The sequence below is a fragment of the Vicia villosa genome, unplaced genomic scaffold, assembly GCF_029867415.1.
Source record: "Vicia villosa cultivar HV-30 ecotype Madison, WI unplaced genomic scaffold, Vvil1.0 ctg.002629F_1_1, whole genome shotgun sequence".
Taxonomy (NCBI): Eukaryota; Viridiplantae; Streptophyta; class Magnoliopsida; order Fabales; family Fabaceae; genus Vicia; species Vicia villosa.
Genome location: NW_026705989.1, coordinates 207961 through 227676, shown reverse-complemented (window position 1 = coordinate 227676; position 19716 = coordinate 207961). Strand labels below are relative to the sequence as shown.

The 19716-nt window shown below is 35.8% G+C and overlaps 3 protein-coding genes across 3 annotated transcripts; 2 read left to right on the top strand and 1 right to left on the bottom strand.

Annotated features, from left to right (window-relative positions):
* Nucleotides 1-195: 195 nt before the first annotated feature.
* LOC131639430 (25.3 kDa vesicle transport protein SEC22-1-like) lies at nucleotides 196-2267 on the top strand. Its single transcript, XM_058909928.1, has 5 exons — nucleotides 196-396; nucleotides 709-869; nucleotides 1629-1772; nucleotides 1893-1960; nucleotides 2063-2267. The coding sequence occupies exons 1-5, from the start codon at nucleotides 206-208 to the stop codon at nucleotides 2159-2161; spliced, it is 663 nt and encodes a 220-aa protein (XP_058765911.1). The 5' UTR covers nucleotides 196-205; the 3' UTR covers nucleotides 2162-2267.
* Nucleotides 2268-10424: 8157 nt separating this feature from the next.
* Nucleotides 10425-10910, top strand: LOC131639420 (uncharacterized). Its single transcript, XM_058909919.1, has one exon. The coding sequence runs from the start codon at nucleotides 10425-10427 to the stop codon at nucleotides 10908-10910; it is 486 nt and encodes a 161-aa protein (XP_058765902.1).
* Nucleotides 10911-13182: 2272 nt separating this feature from the next.
* Nucleotides 13183-15446, bottom strand: LOC131639428 (transcription factor LAF1-like). Its single transcript, XM_058909926.1, has 3 exons — nucleotides 15224-15446; nucleotides 14837-14966; nucleotides 13183-14005 (listed from the first exon to the last, which is right to left on the bottom strand). The coding sequence occupies exons 1-3, from the start codon at nucleotides 15357-15359 to the stop codon at nucleotides 13480-13482; spliced, it is 792 nt and encodes a 263-aa protein (XP_058765909.1). The 5' UTR covers nucleotides 15360-15446; the 3' UTR covers nucleotides 13183-13479.
* Between the last annotated feature and the right edge of the window lie 4270 nt (nucleotides 15447-19716).

Here is a 19716-nt window from a genome sequence, read left to right as displayed (position 1 = left end):
TTATCTTTTCTATTCTCAAAATGTTCCTTTATAGACACATTAAGAATAACTTATTATTTTCCAAGTTTCCTCTCTCATAAGTCATTCCTTCCTCATACGTATCCTCTAAAGTAACCCTCATAATCACACAAAAAAGTCCATCTATATAGCTTAAGTCAAATTTAGAAAGGAGAACCAAATCATTCATTTGAGCTATTCATAGATAATGGTTAAGATAACAATAGTTGCAAGGGCAAGCGATGGATTACCTCTAGCACAAGGACTAAGATATGTGAATGAAGAAAATCCCTATCTTTCATTTTACAAGCAACAAGCTGAGTTTATACTCCAAGAAATTTCAAAAGGAGCCTTGTCATATTCCATGATGACCATTCTCATTGACCATTACTGCTTCAAGTATCCTTATTATTATTTTTCTATTTTTCTTTTCTGTGCTTTTAATTTCTTCATTCCCTACTTATTGCTAAAACCGTTGCCATGCTTGTTCAAAAAAAGTTTATAATTCATACTATTTAATTAAATGCCCATTATCACAATATAGTTTGATGGTTTTTTAATTAGAAATATGAAAAGTGATATTTTACCTAAATAGTTAATCACCCATTAACCAGTGTTTAATTTAATATTGAAGCTTTTTTTTTTCTATCTCTAACTTCTTTAAATTCAACATAATTTGGTTAATTATGGTAATGCTGTTTTATTATTAAGTTTCTTGGTAGAAAATGGAGTTGTTTATATTGTTTTGTGTGAGTTGGCATACCCAAGAAAGCTAGCATTTCATTACTTACAAGACATACAAAAAGAGTTTGAGAAGTTTGATAAAACCCTCATAGGCAAAATCACAAGACCATACAGTTTTGTCAAATTAGGTAATTCCCTTGAACCATTAATATGATATACTAATACTTCTATGTATTAATTGTATATAGCAATTAATTAACAAATACTTCCTCTTGTCCTCTAGTCTTTATTATAGGAAAAATAAATTACTTTTTCTATTTATGAAATATTTAATGTATTTAAAAAATGATTTTTTTTTTTTATAATAAGGACTAGAAAGAATATTAATATTTAAAATAATAATAAATGAAATTTTATTTTTTTAACACTTTTTAGTAAAGGATATTAAAAAATAATTTAAAAAATTAATGTATTTTTCAAATAAAGAATAATATGTTACTAGAGATGGAGTTTTGAGACGGATAAGGTTAAGTGTTTTGTCCATATAGAGACCGAATTGTATGAGTTTGAGACAGATCATTAGAATTATACGATTTAGAGATGGTCAAATTCGTCTATAACAATGACAGATTTAGAAAGTTATCATATAAGATATTTAGGACGAAACTACAATACTTCTGACGGAATATATCCATCTCTACTTAGAAAGAACAACATTTTCATATCTGAACACTTCGAGAAGAATTCTGCAGCAACATGTGTGTTGATCCGTCTCAAATTTTGTCTCTAAAATGATCAATGACGGATTTTTAATGTTTTGTAGACAAATTTGCCCCGTCTCTATATTCAATTTTTCTAGTAGTTATTGGAGATCTAACACTTGTTAAATTTTTGTTTATTCTACCATATTTCCTTGCCAAAAAGAAAAATCACAGTTTTATTTTCAGATGGTATAATTGCAAAGTTTAGTAGACAATACATTGATACAAGAACTCAGGCTAACTTATCAAAACTTAATCTCAAAAGGAAGCAAGATTTAGAAATTGTTACAGAAGAAATGTCCCACATTTTAGAAAGGAGAAGAAATTCAGGTAAGTTTTCTCACCCTCCTAAAAACTGATTATTTGCACCAAGAAGTTTACATGGAAAAAAAATATGTAAAACAAGTTATGCAATTTCTGTAGTCACATGGTAATATCTTTTATTTACAGAAAGAATAAGAGGGTTACAAGTTAGTCCTGAACCTGCATCCTCAATATGGTGTTCACCACGCCTTGAGGTATTGTGTTATACTTTTGATTATAAAACAATAAAAAATATAACTAAACTTTCGTACTCTTAATTCAATTAATTAATTATGGATTATTGTTTTGGAGCACAGGTGATTGCTATGAAATGGACACCAATTATGATTGTTTTGATTACTTCTATTGTTCTAGTATGGGCTAGCTTAGTACTCACAAACGACTATGTTATTTGAGGCTGATTGATAATGATGGTTTAATTACTCCATAGGATGAAACTTCGATATATAGTAGAAGGACTTCGTGGCCCACTAGTTACAACTTTGATTTTAGAAAAAAATAATAATATATACTGTGTAATGAATAATTTGTTATGAACATAACTTTGAGCTAAGATAAATAGGGAGAAACTACACTAAAAGAAGCTAACAAATCTAAAATTAACTTTTCTATTCATTTCATTTGATAATCTATTACATTCATTAAACACCTATTTATAACATTGCAATCCATTAATTAATCACCATCTAGATCCTTCTAAATAGTAGTGACTCATCACTATTAATCCTAATGGACTTATGGAAAACTTGGACGTGAATCATTCATTACATAGTGGCTCACTGAAGTCCCTCCCCAAGCACATAATAATAAACCAGGAATAACAGAGAAAGAGAAAGACAAAAATTGTTGGATCCTATTAAAAGTAATTGTTTGAAACTTTTCAAATCTGTACGAAATTTCCATTGTCTAGCTTGAAAGTGAGACATTTCATTTGAATGAAATTAGCATAATTTTAAAATTGATTTGTTCGGTTCAAATGATTAAACCTACTTATCTTTAATCTAGTCATATTCTATGAGAGACGGGAGAGAGAGTGTGGTGGGAGAGAATGGCGGCGGAGCTGACGACGGTGGTGGGTGGCAGAAAATAAGTTACAATAAGGGGAAGAGACACACAAATATGGAAGTAAGATGGGATTCAAAGAAAGGTAAAGGTGCCCTAAGAGAAGAGGTGATCTCTTCGTTCTTCTTTTCGGCTTTTCCAGATGCATATGGAGCCAGGGAGATGTTTGATATCTTTAAGGAGTTTGGTTTGGTGGTTGAAGTAGTGATACCACTAAGGAGAGACAAGTACGGGAAGCGATTTGGTTTCGTGAGATTTCGGAAGGTGGGAGATGAGCATATGTTAGGGATCAAGCTGGATAATATCATGATCAAAGGTAAGAAACTTCATGCAAACGTGCCAAAGTTTCAACGAGGGAAGAATGTAAATGGCAAGATGGGATTTGCTAATCAGAGAGTGACTGAGGAGAGGTTCAGGGATGCTAGTAGATTCAAGGGGGGGTAAATATTAACAGTGGAAGTAGAATACACGAGGATCGATCTTATGCTCATGTGTTGGCAAACCCTAAGAAACCATTAATCAGTTCTAAGGAGGGGATGAAGAAATTGGATCAGAGTCCACTACCGTAAGGCCCACCCTACTTTGGTTCACATGCCCCCCGAATTATCTGGACAAACAATAGCACCATGGCCCGCATCTTTTGACCCACACTCTAACCTTTTTCCTTTTGTACTTTTGTCAACTTCAGCATTAAATGTTGACCCCAAATTGTCAACATCATCACAAGCAATCTTCCCCATATCCTCCACCAAAATCACGCCTCCTGCCACCTTTTTAGACTGTTTAGTAGCTTTCAGTCCGCCGTCCTTGGAACCCTCAACATCCGCCTCCACTGAATCCGGTTTCTCTGGAGGCCTGGGCAAGTCCCTAGTGTGTAAACTACACAAAGCCATTTATGGGCTCAAGCAAGCCCCTAGGGCCTGGTATGAGAAACTGACACATGCTCTTCTGCAGTTTGGCTTTACAGCTTCCAAGTGTGATACTTCTTTATTTGTCTACTCAAAATGGGCACTACTATGTATGCACTTGTGTATGTTGATGATATTTTGTTAACAGGCTCTAGTACCAAACTCATTCAAACTGTGATAACTAATCTGCACAATAGTTTTCCTCTCAAGAGGTTGGGAAGACCTAGCTACTTCCTTGGTATTGAAGTGAAGTTTTGCAAAGATGGCTCCTTATTTCTGAATCAGTCCAAGTATATTCAGGACCTTCTTGCAAGAGCCAAGATGTCCAATGCTAATGGGGTACCCACTCCCATGTTGAGTAATTGCAAGCTGAGCAAACATGGTAAGGACTGTTTCTCTGATCCTCATCTGTATAGGTCAGTGGTGGGTGCACTGCAATATGTAACTCTCACTAGGCCAGATATATCATTTAGTGTGAATAAAGCCTGTCAGTATATGTCATGCCCCTTGGAATCTCACTGGAGTGCTGTTAGGCGATTGCTGCGATATCTAAGTGGCACGGCCAAAATGGGCTTCAGGTTATCTCCATCTCTCTCTACCTCTAAGTACTCTCTGCGAGCCTATAGTGACTCTGACTGGGCGAGTGACCCAGATGATCGAAGGTCTACATCAGGATCTTGCTTATATTTTGGTCCTAACCTAATTTCATGGAGCTCCAAGAAGCAGTCGCTTGTAGCACGCTCAAGCACGGAAGCTGAGTATCGTGCTCTCGCACATTCAACCTCAGAACTACTCTGGCTTGAATCATTACTGTCTGAGTTGGGTATTCCATTCCATACACCTATTCTCCTGTGTGATAACTTAAGTGCAGTCATGTTATCGCACAATCCGGTTTTACATGCTCGCACAAAACATATAGAGTTGGATATACATTTTGTTCGCGAACGTGTTGTGGCAGGTAAGATGTTAATCAAGCATATCCCAGCTGCTCTTCAAATTGCAGATACCTTAACAAAGCCTCTCGGAACAGCTGCCTTTCAGAACTTGCGAGACAAACTAAAGGTTGTGAGCTTCACTCCCCAATCTTCAGTTTGAGGGGGGCTGTTGAAGATACATAGCTTAGGACTGTTTTTATGTGTTAACAGATAGTTAACACTGTTAAGTCTTAGTTAGTAGAGTTGGTTAACCGTTATGTTTACTAACGGAACCATGTGTATAAAAGCTATGATGTAGTTCCTTGTTTGGCTAATAATGAAATTCTGAATGATTAAACACCTTTACTCTTGCTTGAGCCCATAAATGGCTTTGTGTAGTTTACACACTAGGGACTTGTCTGAATTTACAAAGCTAGGTGGCTAAGTCATATAAACTTCATCTTGAAGAGTGCCATTGAGGAAGGCATTATTAACATCTATTTGTTGGATGTCCCACTTGTGTGTGATAGCTAGAGTGAGTATAACTCTAATAGTGGCAGGCTTCACAACTGGAGAAAAGGTCTCAGTGTAATCAAATCCCTGCTCTTGGTGAAAGCCTTTGGCCACAAGTCTGGCCTTATATTTGCTTATACTCCCATCTGGATTTTCTTTGATCTTAAATACCCACTTACACCCAACTGCCTGTCTATCATGAGGAAGAGTTGTCAGAGACCAAGTTTGATTAGCCATAAGAGCATTGTATTCATCTGTCATAGCTTTAACCCACTCTGGTTTAGATAAAGCTTGTTTAATGCTAGTGGGTTCAGTTTCAGAGTGAGCCAAAAATACTTTGGGTTTTGAATGGCCAGTCTTAGCTCTTGTCATCATAGGGTGAGAATTGTGTAGAAGGTGAGGAGGAGAAACATTAGTGCCTATGGAAGGAGACATAGAGGACTGAGTAGTATCAACATCAAATGTGAGGTTAGGTGAAATTAGAGATAAGTCCTGTAAGTTAGTTTCAGATGGTGACACAACCTGATGGACATTAGAAGGAATAGGGCTATGTCCTGAAGTGTTGGGTTCACGGGTAGTATTATTACTAGGCCTGAAATGATGTAGCTGAGTAGACTCAGAGGAGGGAGAAATAAGGTTCTCTGAACATTGAAGTGTTCCAGCTATACTAGGCTTAGAGTTTTGAGGACTGTGTGTGGAAAGAGTCTGAGGTATGGCAGACTTTTGAGCTGGCAGAGAAGAGTGAGCAGAGCTTTGGGGACTGTGATCAAGGGTATTATCTAACATATTTGTGGCATGAGCCTCTGAGATATTTGGAACCAAGACAGGGTCAGTTGTAGGGACCACTTCATTAGAGACTAAGGGAAGAGTTGCAGGAGTAGACAGTGAAGGAACAAGGGAGGAAAGGTGAGGCATAGGTAGACTGGTAGGTGGACAGACTCGATTGTCAGTCCCTTTATTTGAGGTAGAATCTTTGGGAAATAGTTTGGGAAAGGGAAAAATGAGCTCATTAAAAGTAACATCTTTGGATATGTAAATCCTCCCATCCCTACTTAGACACCTAAATCCTTTGTGTTGAGGTGATACTCCAAGGTAGACACACTCTTGGCTCCTAAACTGCAACTTGTGTTTATTGTATGGTCTCAGTAAAGGGTAACAAGAGCATCCAAATATTTTCATGGTAGTATAATCAAGGTCTTTGGCATAAAGGGCATGGTAGGGTGAGTTGGCATGGGTGAGAGATGCTGACGGCAACCTGTTTATGATATGAACAGCAGTAGTAAAACTATAGTCCCAATATGACTCAGGTAGAGAGGCATGAGCAAGTAAAGTGAGCCCCATTTCAACTATCTGTCTGTGTTTTCTTTCAACTGAGCCATTTTGATGTGAAGTATGGGGGCAAGTGAGTCTATGAGATATCCCTAACTCTGCTAGGAACTTGGTGAGAGGTCTGAACTCACCTCCAAAATCAGACTGAACAGCTTTGACCTTGGTGGAAAACTGTGTTTGAACAAAAACATGGAACAGTCTAAATGCTTGCAAAGCATCTGACTTTTGTTTCAACAAGTAAATCCAAGTGTATCTAGTGTGCCCATCTACAAAAGCTATGTAATATTTGAAACCTGAGCTGGAAGAACATGGGGAAGGACCCCATAGGTCTGTATAAATCATATCAAAAGGCTTGTGATAGACAGTATTAGTAAGAGGAGCATGTATCCTATGTGCTTTACCAAGTTGACACGCAGAGCAAAAGAAATGACTATTTTTATTTGATGAAGGAATATTACAAAGTTTGAGTATAGTAGCAACAGAATTAAAGTTGGCATGGCCAAGCCTATAATGCCATAGAGTCCTAGTATTATTCACATCTACTCTATTGTCATCAGAATGAGAAACAACATAACTATGAATACCAGATTTATGGTTCAGGTTGCTATGTAAACTCGAATGCTTTTGTTGCTCCAAATGCAGCTGAGGAAAGTAGTAGAGGCCACTTGCATCAAGAATTCCTTCAGCAAGGATATGCCTAGAAGCCTGAGAGATAATATGACATTTATTAGGTAGGAATTCAAACTTGACATTGTTATCCTTAGCAAATTTTGATACAGACAACAAATTTCTAGTGATAGAAGGGACATGAAGAACATTATTGAGGATTAACTTATGTGCAGGGTGCAAGGTGGATTGTAAGTGTGTGGAACCTACTGATGCTATGGTGATAGTCTGACCATTGCCCACAAATACCCTACTATTACCAGAATACGGCTTCCTATTATACAACAGATGAGAGAAAGGAGTTAGGTGATGAGATGCACCTGAGTCTGCAAACCAGGCTTGAGATTCTAATTCTGAGGGTAGATTATACTCTGCAGTATACCCAGTCGAGTGCCCTGTGGTGGCCATCATTGCCACAGCCTGAGTATTTGTGGAAGCATTGGACTGTGCTTCTTGCTTAGTTGCAGTCTGAGTAGAGTTTGCCACCACACCATTATTTGCACTGGTAGGGACATAGTTCTCATCAAACCTGTGCCAGCATGTGGAGGCTTCATGACCATATTTGCCACACAGCTGACACGTAGGTCTGTTTCCCGTAGAAACTCTGCCACGCCCACGGTCACGGCTGCGTTGAAACCTTCCTCTACCCCTGTTGCCGGAATATGCTCCTCTGGAGCCATGTGTTTCATGAGTCATGTGAGCTACATTGGCTGCTATGGTTGACGCTGCGAGCTCCTCACGAAACTTGTCCAACTGTGCTTCTTGCACATACAATAGGGCTTCTACATCACACAGTGTAGGAGGTGTAGGATAACCATACATTTGCATTACGAAGGGATTATATTCCTCTGGAAGTCCCTGTAAGATAGAGTCAACTTGATCTTGCTCAGTGATTGAATCACCTACTGCGAGAAGAGAATTGGCAATGGCTTTGATTCGCAGCACATACTCAGTGACTGATTTTGTCCCTTTCTTGGTGGATTTGAGCTCCACACGTAGCTGACGAACCCTATCTTTCATCTGAGCATTGAAATGTTGATGAATCTTGTCCCAAACTTCAAAGGCATGCTTACACGCAAGAACTCTTGGTAAGACAGATTCAGAAATTGTGGATAATAACCAGATGAAAACGGCTTGATCTTGCACAATCCAGTTTTCGTATTCTTCAGACATTGTACCTGTAACTCGATCTTGAGGTGTCTTGAACTTCAGCAGAATCACTGGATTCACCACAAGTTTGTGCATTTTCTGAGAGAGAATCACTCCCTCCACTTGTTGATTCCACAACAAATAGTTGTTATCTTGAAGCTTAATGGAGAGTTTCGGACCAAACGGAGTAGTGGATTTGGATCCAACGCCACCTGTTGAGAACTCTTGCGATTTGATTGTCGAATCGGGAGAACCATCAGACGCCATTGATGAATCTTCAAGATTGGTTAATCGAGCACCAGAACGAATCAAGAAACGGATCTGCAGAAGGAGAAGAAGCGCGGAAGAACGAATCAGGCGAATGATACCATGTTAGAAGTTGAGCTTTTGCTCCATACTTCACTCAGTGAAGAAGATGATAAAAGGAATAAGCTATGAAAGAGTAAAGGTGTTTAATCATTCAGAATTTCATTATTAGCCAAACAAGGAACTACATCATAGCTTTTATACACATGGTTCCGTTAGTAAACATAACGGTTAACCAACTCTACTAACTAAGACTTAACAGTGTTAACTATCTGTTAACACATAAAAACAGTCCTAAGCTATGTATCTTCAACATACCCTGTGGATCAAGGGTTATTGGGCCAAGTGGGATCCTCATATGTGGTTCGGCCCAGGAAGAAAAAATCCCTTGAATCAATTTTGGGCTCTCTGAAAAAACATTCTAACCCATCTTAAAATTGGGGCTTTTTGAAAATTCTTCATCTAATTATTCTGGTGGGTCTGTTCTATGTTGCGATTCTACCAATGATTCAGATATTCAACATGGGAATTCTCGATTTGGAATGAAATGGAAAGGAATTTACCATCAAAGATATGGAAGTCGATTAAAGAGCTGGGCGTTGAGGGAGAGGAGGATGACGAAGTCTATGAAGGAATTGTTCGTAGTCTGGAAGCAAGGGATCGCGCTGCTGATAAAAATGGGGTGGAGATGCAACTGGTTTCCTCATGAATATTGTATCTTATAATATTAGAGGGTGTGGGAATTCTGCAAAAAAATGGCGAATTCAAAATTTTTTGCAACAAGGTAATGTGAATATGTGTTTTATCCAAGAGTCGAAGGTTACGCAGGTGAATGTCGAACTCATTACAACTTTATGGGGCTCAGTGGATTGTGAATGGTCAGCCATTGGTGTGGAGGGACGCTCTGGTGGAATAATAACAATCTGGAAGAAGGGTATTGTTCAGCCGATTTTCTCCTTCAGAGGAAAAGGTTTTTTGGGGATGAAAGCAATGTGGAATGGTGTAATCTGTTTTTTTGTTAATATATATTCTTCTTGTTTCTCTGCTGGAAAACGTGAGCTATGGGCAGAACTGTTGAAGCTAAAGAACAGTCTCAGAGTGGGGGAATGGGTGGTGGGTGGTGATTTTAATGCAGTGAAGTCAAAGGAGGAGAGAAGAGGGAGGAGGCTGGGGTTCAAATAAGGAGAAATGGAGGATTTTAATTCATTCATAGACATGATGGATTTGGTGGATGTTCCGGTTATAGGGTGTATTCATACTTGGATAAACGCTTCAGGGTCGGCAAGTAGCAGATTAGATAGATTTCTTCTTTCTGATGGGATCATTCAAGCTTGGAAGATTGTAGTGCAATGTTCTGGAAACAGGGATATATCAGATCATCGACCGATCTGGATCAAGGCGTGTAACCTGAACTGGGGCCCGAAACCTTTCAAAGCGTATAATTGCTGGTTTGACCATAAAGACTTTCTTGATTTTGTCAAATCTGTTTGGGAGTCTTATGTTGGGCAGGGGAAAAGTTATTTGCCTTAAAGGGGAAATTTAAACTACTAAAAGAGAAGCTGAAATGGTGGAATTGAAACGTTGATGGCTGGGTGGATCTGAAGATTGATGAGGGTGTGGACATGCTGAACGAATTGGAAAGTGATATGATGTCGTCTAGGGGGTTGGGAGGGCCGGAGCTGCAGGAGAAGAGAAAAGATGCGGCTGAATCTATATGGTCAAACTTAATCTTGAAGGAAAGTTTCTTGAAGCAGAAATCTAGGCAGTCATGGATTCGTGAAGGTGACTGAAATTCCAGGTATTTTCATACTATGTTGAAAGCTAGGAACCGTCGTAATGCTATTGTCATGATCAGAACGGAGTCCGGTGTAATTGAGGGTGTTGAAGATGTGAAGACGGAAATAAAGAATCACTTTGTGTCAATATTTACGGAGGAGAAGATGCAAAGGCCAAATTTGGATAATTTGGAATTCAAGTCTCTGTCAGATGAAGATAGATTGGGTTTAGAGGAAGAATTCACTAGGGAAGAAATTATGGAGGTGGTTTTCGAGTGTGATGGGGATAGAAGCCCAGGTCCAGACGGTTTTAACTTAGCATTCATAAAGAAATGTTGGAACATAGTGGGGGATGACATTACTGAGTTCATCTTGGAATTCCATTCTTATGCCAAGCTTCCTAAGGCTGTGATTTCATCATTTATCGATTTGATACCGAAGGTGGACAATCCTCAAGAGCTTGTGATTTTCGTCCAATCTGTCTTATTGGGTGTTTATACAAAATTATATCGAAACTGTTAGCTGCTCGATTGCGTAGGGTGATTGGCAAGATTATTTCGCCCAACCAAACGGGGTTTATTCCTGGTAGGCAGATCTTGGATGGGGTAATGGTTACTAACGAGATTCTTGATTTTGCGAGGAGAGAAAAGAAGGGGTGTTTTTATTTAATGTGGATTTCGCGCAAGCATACGATTGCGTGGATTGGAACAATTTAAGAGGTTTATTGAGGAAGATAGGATTTGGCCCAAAATGGATGAGTTGGTTGGAAGCTAGCGTTTTTAGGAACTTCACGTCTGTTTTAGTGAATGGTAGTCCAACGACGAATTTTGGTGTTTCGCGTGGATTACGACAGGGAGATCCTCTGTCTCCATACTTGTTTGCGATTGCTGCGGAAGGGTTAACTAGAATTATGAATCAAGCGGTTGAAAAAGAATTATTTAAAGAATTTTGTCTGAATAATACGGAGGGTTTCAGCTTACTACAATTCGCGGACAATACCGTCATCGTGGGGGAGGCAACGTGGCAGAACATATGGACATTGAAGGCGGTATTACGAGGGTTCGAAATGGTTTCGGGATTGAGAATTAATATGGCTAAGAGTAAAGTATTTGGGGTTGGAATTGAAAAAGGTTTTATGAATGCTGCTGCTCAATTCTTGTGTTGCAGTGTTGACAACATTCCATTTAAACTTCTAGGTATGACAGTGGGAGGGAATCATAAGAGACTAAATTTTTGGAACCCGTTAATTAAGACGTTGTCAAGGCTTTCGGCATGGAAGGGACGGTTATTGTGTATAGGGGCGAATATCGTTAATCAATGCTTTCATATCCAACATTCCTATCTACCAATTATCGTTCTTTAAAATGCCGTCAAAAATTTCGCATCAAATTACTTGTATCCAAAGGAATTTTCTTTGGAATGGAACAGCTGAGAAGGGTGGATTGAGGCTTATAAGCTGGGAATCAATTTGTAGATCGAAGGAGGACGGGGGGCTCGGGATCAAGAATGTGGTTCAATTCAATAAGGCCCTAATGTATAAGTGGATATGGCGATGTTTTGAAGATGATAATGCGGTATGGCAGAACTTGGTAAGACAAAGATATGGGGATATCAGAAGAAGATTTGAGGCTGGGTTTGTCCACAGAAACAAGCACAAGGAATCCCTATGGTGGCGCGATTTACTGAAAATTAATGATTTTGATGTGTTGGAAATTCGCGGTTTTCCGAGCTTATTGAAGTGGAGGTTGGGCGATGGAAATAAAATTCTTTTTTGGTTTTCAAATTGGATTGGAGCAGTCAGATTGTGCAATGCTTTTCCGGGTTTGTTCTCGACGGTTCTAAACAAGTTTGTTACTGTTAGTGAGTGTGGGGAGTGGGGGGATGGTGGCTGGTAGTGGAAGGTGAACTATGTAACGCTGCATAATTATAATGAATTGTCAATAGAAGCTGCAGAGTTGGAATCGATGTTGCTTGGTATTTCACCAAACAATATAATTGTTGATCGTGTGGTCTGGCCGCTTGAAAACGGGAACGTTTTTTCGGTAAAATCCTGTTATAAAAAGCTGGAGCAGGGGCGGGGGATGCTACCATATCGAACCAGCTAAAGGAACCGTTTTGTATCATGTGGCATTCCAAAGTGCCGCATAAGGTTCAAGTGTTTGGCTGGAGATTATTGCAAGAGCGTTTACCGACGCGGGAACTGTTACAACAGAGGGGCATCATAGAGAATCCGGAAAATTGCAGGTGCGTGATGTGTAATGGTATAACAGAATCCTGTAATCATCTTTTTATTCACTGCACAATTGCTAGAGACATATGGCGGAGGATATTCGTTTGGTTAGAATTGAAGGAGACGGATATAGAGATCAGTTCAGGTGTTAATTGCTGTTGTTTTTTTCTTAATTTCCATAACTTAATGTTGCACAAGACGGCGCGGTATAGACAATGTGTTATTTGGCTAACAACGATGTGGTGTATTTGGAATTCTCGCAACGACGTCGTTTTTAAGGAGGAAGTGGTAGATGTTGACGAGCTGTTTTTAAGATCAAAATGCATTCGTGGTGGTGGCTTCAAATAGATGCCAATCGTTTACCTTGTAATTTTTACGAATGGAGTAAATATCCGTTGGAATTTTTGTAACAGCTATGTATAGTTGAATTGTTGGTGTTTGTATTCAGGTTCGAGTACCCCTAGTACTCGGAATTGAATATACTGTTGCTTATAAAAAAAAGATCATATTATTTGATTGTTTATGTAATTAGTCTGATATTAAATCGGTTAATTCGGTCCAAATTTATGAGAATCAAATTGCTCGGAGGTCAATGCTAAATGTACATTTAAATAAATAAAAAGAGAAATGAAGTTGTAAATCATTTCCACACAAATCTTTATGATTTACAACAAAAACATATCAAGACCACATGATTGTTAACTTCTTAACCTAAAAGCCATATAACATGTGTGTATGCATAAACAACTCTAGAAATCATTGAATTTGTTATGAGAAGTATAGTAAATACAAATCACCAAGGAAGCATAATTTTAAACTTCTAAACTTTTTATCCTTTTCATTATCCATAACTCAAACCCCTCAAACATACATTGCATCATTGCTTAAATTGAAATTGTTACTCAAATCAACCTCAGGCATGCAATGAACAAACCCATTTCCCATCATTTGGTTAGCAAACTTAACTTGTGAATTGAACATCACACTATTATGATACTCCGACACATCATGATGCATTGCAGCTTCTTGAAAACCTGAATTATTTTGATCAAATCCATTTCTCATGACCAAAGACTCAACTGAATTTGAAGAGTTCGTACCGTTTACATGATCAAGTGAAAGCCATTCGGCGAATAAAAGCTTTGGTAATGAGCTTTGTTGAGTCTCTTTGGTGATGATGTTGTTGTAAGTGTGTGGATCTTGGGTTGCAAGTTTTTGAAGAGAGTGTGAGGAGTTGATTGTGTCTGAACTTGAGGTAGCATATTGAAATTGTTTTTGAGATTCCATTTCATTAGCTTTGGCCACTCTTTTTTTCAAATATGAATGCCAATAGTTTTTTATCTCATTGTCTGTTCTTCCTGGTAAATGTTGTGCTATTTGTGACCACCTAAACAATGTAATTGAAGTTTCTTAACAGTCTTCATTTTAAAAGGGAAAAAATAGTATAGAGAAAAAAAGTTTTAAATGCATAGTTTTGGAATTTCTACTATACAGTAGTACTTAAAAATTGATTGAAACTTCAATAAGGTCATAGTCTCGTTATTTGGGTAAAAAAAGTTTAAGATAATTTTGAAGTAGACATTCATCAAAAATTATTATCTAAGTCTGTAAATTATTTATCAAATTTAACCTAATTAAGAATGCAATGTATTTGTATAAAAAAGAAATGAAATGTATAAAAAATAAGTGAACCTAAGAAAAAATGGTGAAGATCTTGATCCCTTTGTAGCAAAAAAATTGGAGTAAAATAGTTGTACTATATTTGACTGGAAAATGTTTGATCGGTGATAACATATTGGAATTTATCCAAAGGAATACAAAATCTTGAAATAGTTTTAGTTTGAATATATAGAATTAAGGAATAGTATAATCAATTGTTTTCCAATGTTCATCCATTATTATACAGAAAAGCATGCCAACCATGCCAATTCCTCGTTTGACTTACCTATCAATTTTTTATTTTATTTTCCCTTTAAATTGGAACCACTTTATTCTATATAAATAAAATTGAATTATATATATATAAAACTATCCACCAAACTAGTTACATTAAATTAACAACATTGTTTTTATCTTTCCTTGCAAGTTTATATCAATATTTTAGACAAAAATTACAAAAACTAGTTCTTTCACTTTAAACTTTTTCATAAAACTGAAACTATTAAAAATTGAAAAGAAATGTAAAATTAAAAGTAGATTAACTATAATGCTAGCTTACTTGTTGCCTAACATGTGATGAAGGGTCAGGATTGTCTCCTCCTCTTGTTTGCTGAACTTTCCTCTCTTTAATCCTGGCCTTAGATAGTTAATCCACCTTAATCTGCAGCTTTTTCCATTCCTTTGCAAGCCTACAAAATTTAGTAAAAAAAAAAAATTAAATTTAAATCGAGAAAGAGATACTCATAAACATTTTACAACCGTCACTAAAAAAATTTAAACTTTTTCGTTTATGATAATATGATCAAACTTTTATCACATAATCCACACGCTGTATAGAAAAAATTAAAATAAAAATGGTGTATTTAAAAATATGATTAGGGAATAATGCACATTTACCATGTACATAAGAAAAATTACAAACATGAAGATGAAAGAAAAAACCAACCTGACTTAATAGGAACAGAACTCCAACAGCCATGACCATGTTTAAGGATATAGTTTCTGAGTTTATGATCTTCTTCAGGTGACCATAAACCTTTCCTATGTTTTGGTTTTGTCTTTTCTAGTGTCTCCAACCCCATTTTGCTTTTCCTTGTAAAATTTCACTTTAATGTAAATGTTGAGATTGAAATTTGGAATAATATAGAGCAGAGTCAGAGAGAAAAATGTGAGAGTATTTATTTGGTAAGGAAACTATGCAGAAGCATTGTAATATATATAAAGGGAGAAATGGTTATGTTTGTTCATTTTTCAACTATCTTTTCACTAATCACGTTGAAATAATTAACAAAATAAATATATATATATATATATATATATATATATATATATATATATATATATATATATATATATATATAATATTTTGCCAAAAATTGAATAAATAATTATGTATTTCTGTCTCATAAGTTGAAAACGTGTTTCCCTTATTGAAATTCACCTTTGGAGAATGTTGGAAACAAATGTATCATAGTTTACCATATTCCTCTGCTTTAATCTTTTTCTAAATTAGTAGATTTCATGTTCAAAGTACTCCAAAAGTTATATGATTTTTTTTGTACATTATAAATAGAGTTTGTCTTTATTCTCAAACGTCAACTATAAATATTTTTATGATAATACCACTATAAAATAAATCATATTGTAATAAATTTTGAATAGTGTTTAATCATGATTTTGAAACATTAGATGGAAATATTAGTGTTTTTTTTCTTCTAAATGAAGTAGTAATAATTAATAACTACTTCGTATATTAATAGATATAATTGTAATGGTGAGTATTTAAGGTAGGGATGAAAACGTGTAGGATCGGGTGTGGATTTCACATTATCTAAACATGTATTCGAAATTATTATCCGACTCGAATCTAAACTCAAAAGCTATTTGGATAGTAAAATAACATTCACGCCCACATCCGTTGGGCTCGGGTTTTTTCACCCGAACTCAAACCTGCGGCAAAACACATAGAATACAACAATAAGATTGAAATTTTTCATCAATTTTCCTACAACTTTTCAACAACAACATTACAATTTTCTATCAATTTTACTACAACTTTCCAACATCAAACATTACAATTTTTCATCAACATTGAAATTTAAATTATAGTCTAAAATTTTCCATCAAATTCGTTACACTTATATATATTTAGGGACACTTATGTAATTCCAGGTCTAAGTAAATGTGGTTTTGAATTTCGAGTGTGGGTTTCACACTATCTAAATCTGCACCTGAACTCAATCAACTCAAATTTTCACCCGTTGACTCGGATTTGAGTAGGGGTGGACTCCGCGGATTTGGGTCTGCCTGCCATCCTTATATCGAGATTCAAATTTTAGTGATGGCATGTAATATAATAATATCAACTTTTTTTCATTTGAGTTAGGATTTGCGAAGGAAATATTACTTTATTTGTTGAATATTACTTTATTTTCCTTTGGTGAAAAGATATGAAAAGTGACATGAGTACTCACATACAACATAAATTAAAGTATAATTGATTCATCTTATTCTCTAGACAGGTAATACAAAATGAGATTATCCAAGTCAACCTTTGTCTAGTGATAACACATTCTCTGCCGTCCAAAACAAATTAACAAACATTTTATTTTTTTATTTTTTTTAATATTTTTTTTACAAATTTAATGCAGTTAAGAAACAAGTTCTTATCCTTTGTTAGAGGTTGATGAAATAAAGAGCAGCAATAGAAAATTATGATAGGTTGAAGAATCTAGAACTAGAAGGAGCATGTGTTGGTGAAGATGATATAGGAGAAAAATTGTCCTTACTAGAAACATTACACTTTCATTAATATTATTGGTGAAAGAAACATTTGTACAATTCGGCAGAAAGAACATGAGTTCATTAATGGAAGATAAAAAGTACTAGTAAATTTTGATCCATTTTATAATCATTACAGTAAATTTTTATCAACTGTTCACCAAAAATGTTCAACAAGGATCATTTTTAACCTCTGCCATTAATCATAACATCTTCACAAAAAATTGTCCCTACATCATGGATACATTAAATAAATATACTATCTATTTTTCTTTCAATACTAATATATGTGAAAATGATAAGAATATACATACAAAAGAAGTTGAACCAAAGTAATCGTCAATATCATGTCATCTTTTTACCATGCATGTGATTGAGGGGATGATTAGTCTCGTGTAAGACAAGAATGTTATGTTGAATGTTTTAAAAACCTGATCGAATCGGTCAGACCGGTCAGACTGGGAATCAGAAAGATCTTCGATCTGGTCTAATTGTTGGATCAGATATGCTATTGAACCGGTGAGAACTGACCAAAACCAGTTAAAATTGGAAAAAACCGATGAACCGGCAATTTTAAAAAACAGATGGTTCAAATGGATATTCTCTTTTTTCGCACAAAACGACATCGTTTTCATGATTTTTTAAGTAAAAAATATAATTAAATTATAATTAGACTTTATTCAAACCTTATTTGGAACAACTTTTCTCTTATTGAATTAGATTTGATTTAAAATTTATTTAAATTTATATTTTATATTATTTTATTGTGAGTGGTGATTATATTTAGAATTTGAATATAAAAAATAAACATGTGAAATTATGATATTTTAAAATTATAAAATTTTGTAGGTGTTGTGATATTTTTTATAGACTAAGTCATCTGGTTCGTACCGATTTAATAAATATATAATATTACAATAGAGATCGGTTTAATCCGATTTAGTCATGCGGTTTGACCAGTGTTCAATAGTTCAATCAATGAACCAATGACCAAATATCTTCACTGATTTATTTAATGACCGGTCTGATTTTTAAAACACTGATTAAACTAGTAATAGTAATAAGATGATTTTTTAAAAATACGTAGGATTAAAAACCAGTTGTCACATGCACATGTTACATGTATGATGTATATACTTAACTTATTCTAGAGAATCACACAAGTTAGGTAGGATGATCAAGTTTGATACTAAAATTGTAAAAGGAATCTCAGAAGTCTACATGTATATCTTTGGGGTTGGTAATGTCCCTTCAATTAATGGCATATACCAAAGCAAAACAAGTCATTGACTAACAAAATGATCCTCAATTATAAGTTTGTCAAGGAAACACGAATCCTAAGGGTAGTATGTTTGGACTTGTACTACATTATTCTCAATTTCATATTATTGAATTGATTAATGAGTTGCTGATAGTTTATAAAAAGAAGAATCACAATTATTGTTAAGAGTTGGATAACGTGGTTGTTCAATAAATTAACAGGTATTTTATTTTCATACTTAACTATATATTGTTTTACTAATTAAAACTATTCATTCAAATTCAAATGGTTAAAATACCTCCAAAATATCAGTAATTCAACTTTAATGTACGTCGTGGTGTGTACATGTCCAGATTTTTTACAACAAATTAGTGTTGTCAGTGGATTTAAAGAAAATTCAGGAAAGACACACTAAGAAGCGGTGAAATGATTTTAAAGTTCTTGAAAGATATTATTAACACATGTTTGTTTTTTGGTGGGGATACATACTAATTAAGGGGATACATATTAATTAAATTATTTTGTTGATTCTAATAATACTTATAATTTAGATGGACGAAGATTTTGTACTGGTTATGCCTTTAAAATATATGGTACTCCATGCCTCATTAGTAGAATGGTCAAGGCGACGTGCCATAATGGAGGATTTTAGCTAGTGCATGATGCATATTGGCATGCTTCTAGATTTTGACATATTTCCTAATGAGTGTTGCATTACCCTTCATTAGAGTGGGCTAACAATAGCATGTCCTTAGCAACTTATGGGTTAGTGCTCGCCTACCAATGTGATTTCCGGAAGCTCTCTAGTGTTCCTCTGTGAGGTCTAGGACGATCTCATGTTGTCTTATACATCTCAGCATGGGGAAATCCCTTACCATTTTGTAAAACTTCTCTGATATCTTAAGGTACTTTGATGAATGTTTTTTAATCTTCTTCTCTTCTAACTCGTCTAGAAATAGTTCTTTTAATTGTAGATAACGTATTATAGGTTTCATCCAGCTGATGGTCTGGGAAACTTTGAGAGTGATGATTTCATCTGCCTCAATACTAGGGGCGGCTAGAGTTTTCTGAATTACAATACAGTTATGTCCCGCTCTTTTTTTGTTGGAGAGCTTAAAGAGAATGCCATCCTGAAATTTTTGTTCCCTAGGCACATATGTTATTTCAAAAGCTTTGAAATATTCAAATAAGTGGTGTACCTTTTTTAGATATTTGATGAGCTAGGCTCCTTCGCATGGTACTCTCTAATGACCTAGTTCACCACTAGATGCGAGTCGTTCTTGGCTTCCAGACTTGAAGCACCCATCTCAATGGCGAAGATCATACAAGCAATAAGGGCTTCATATCTGGCTTGATTATTGTTGGATTTGAATTCAAACTTCAAATATAGCTCAAGC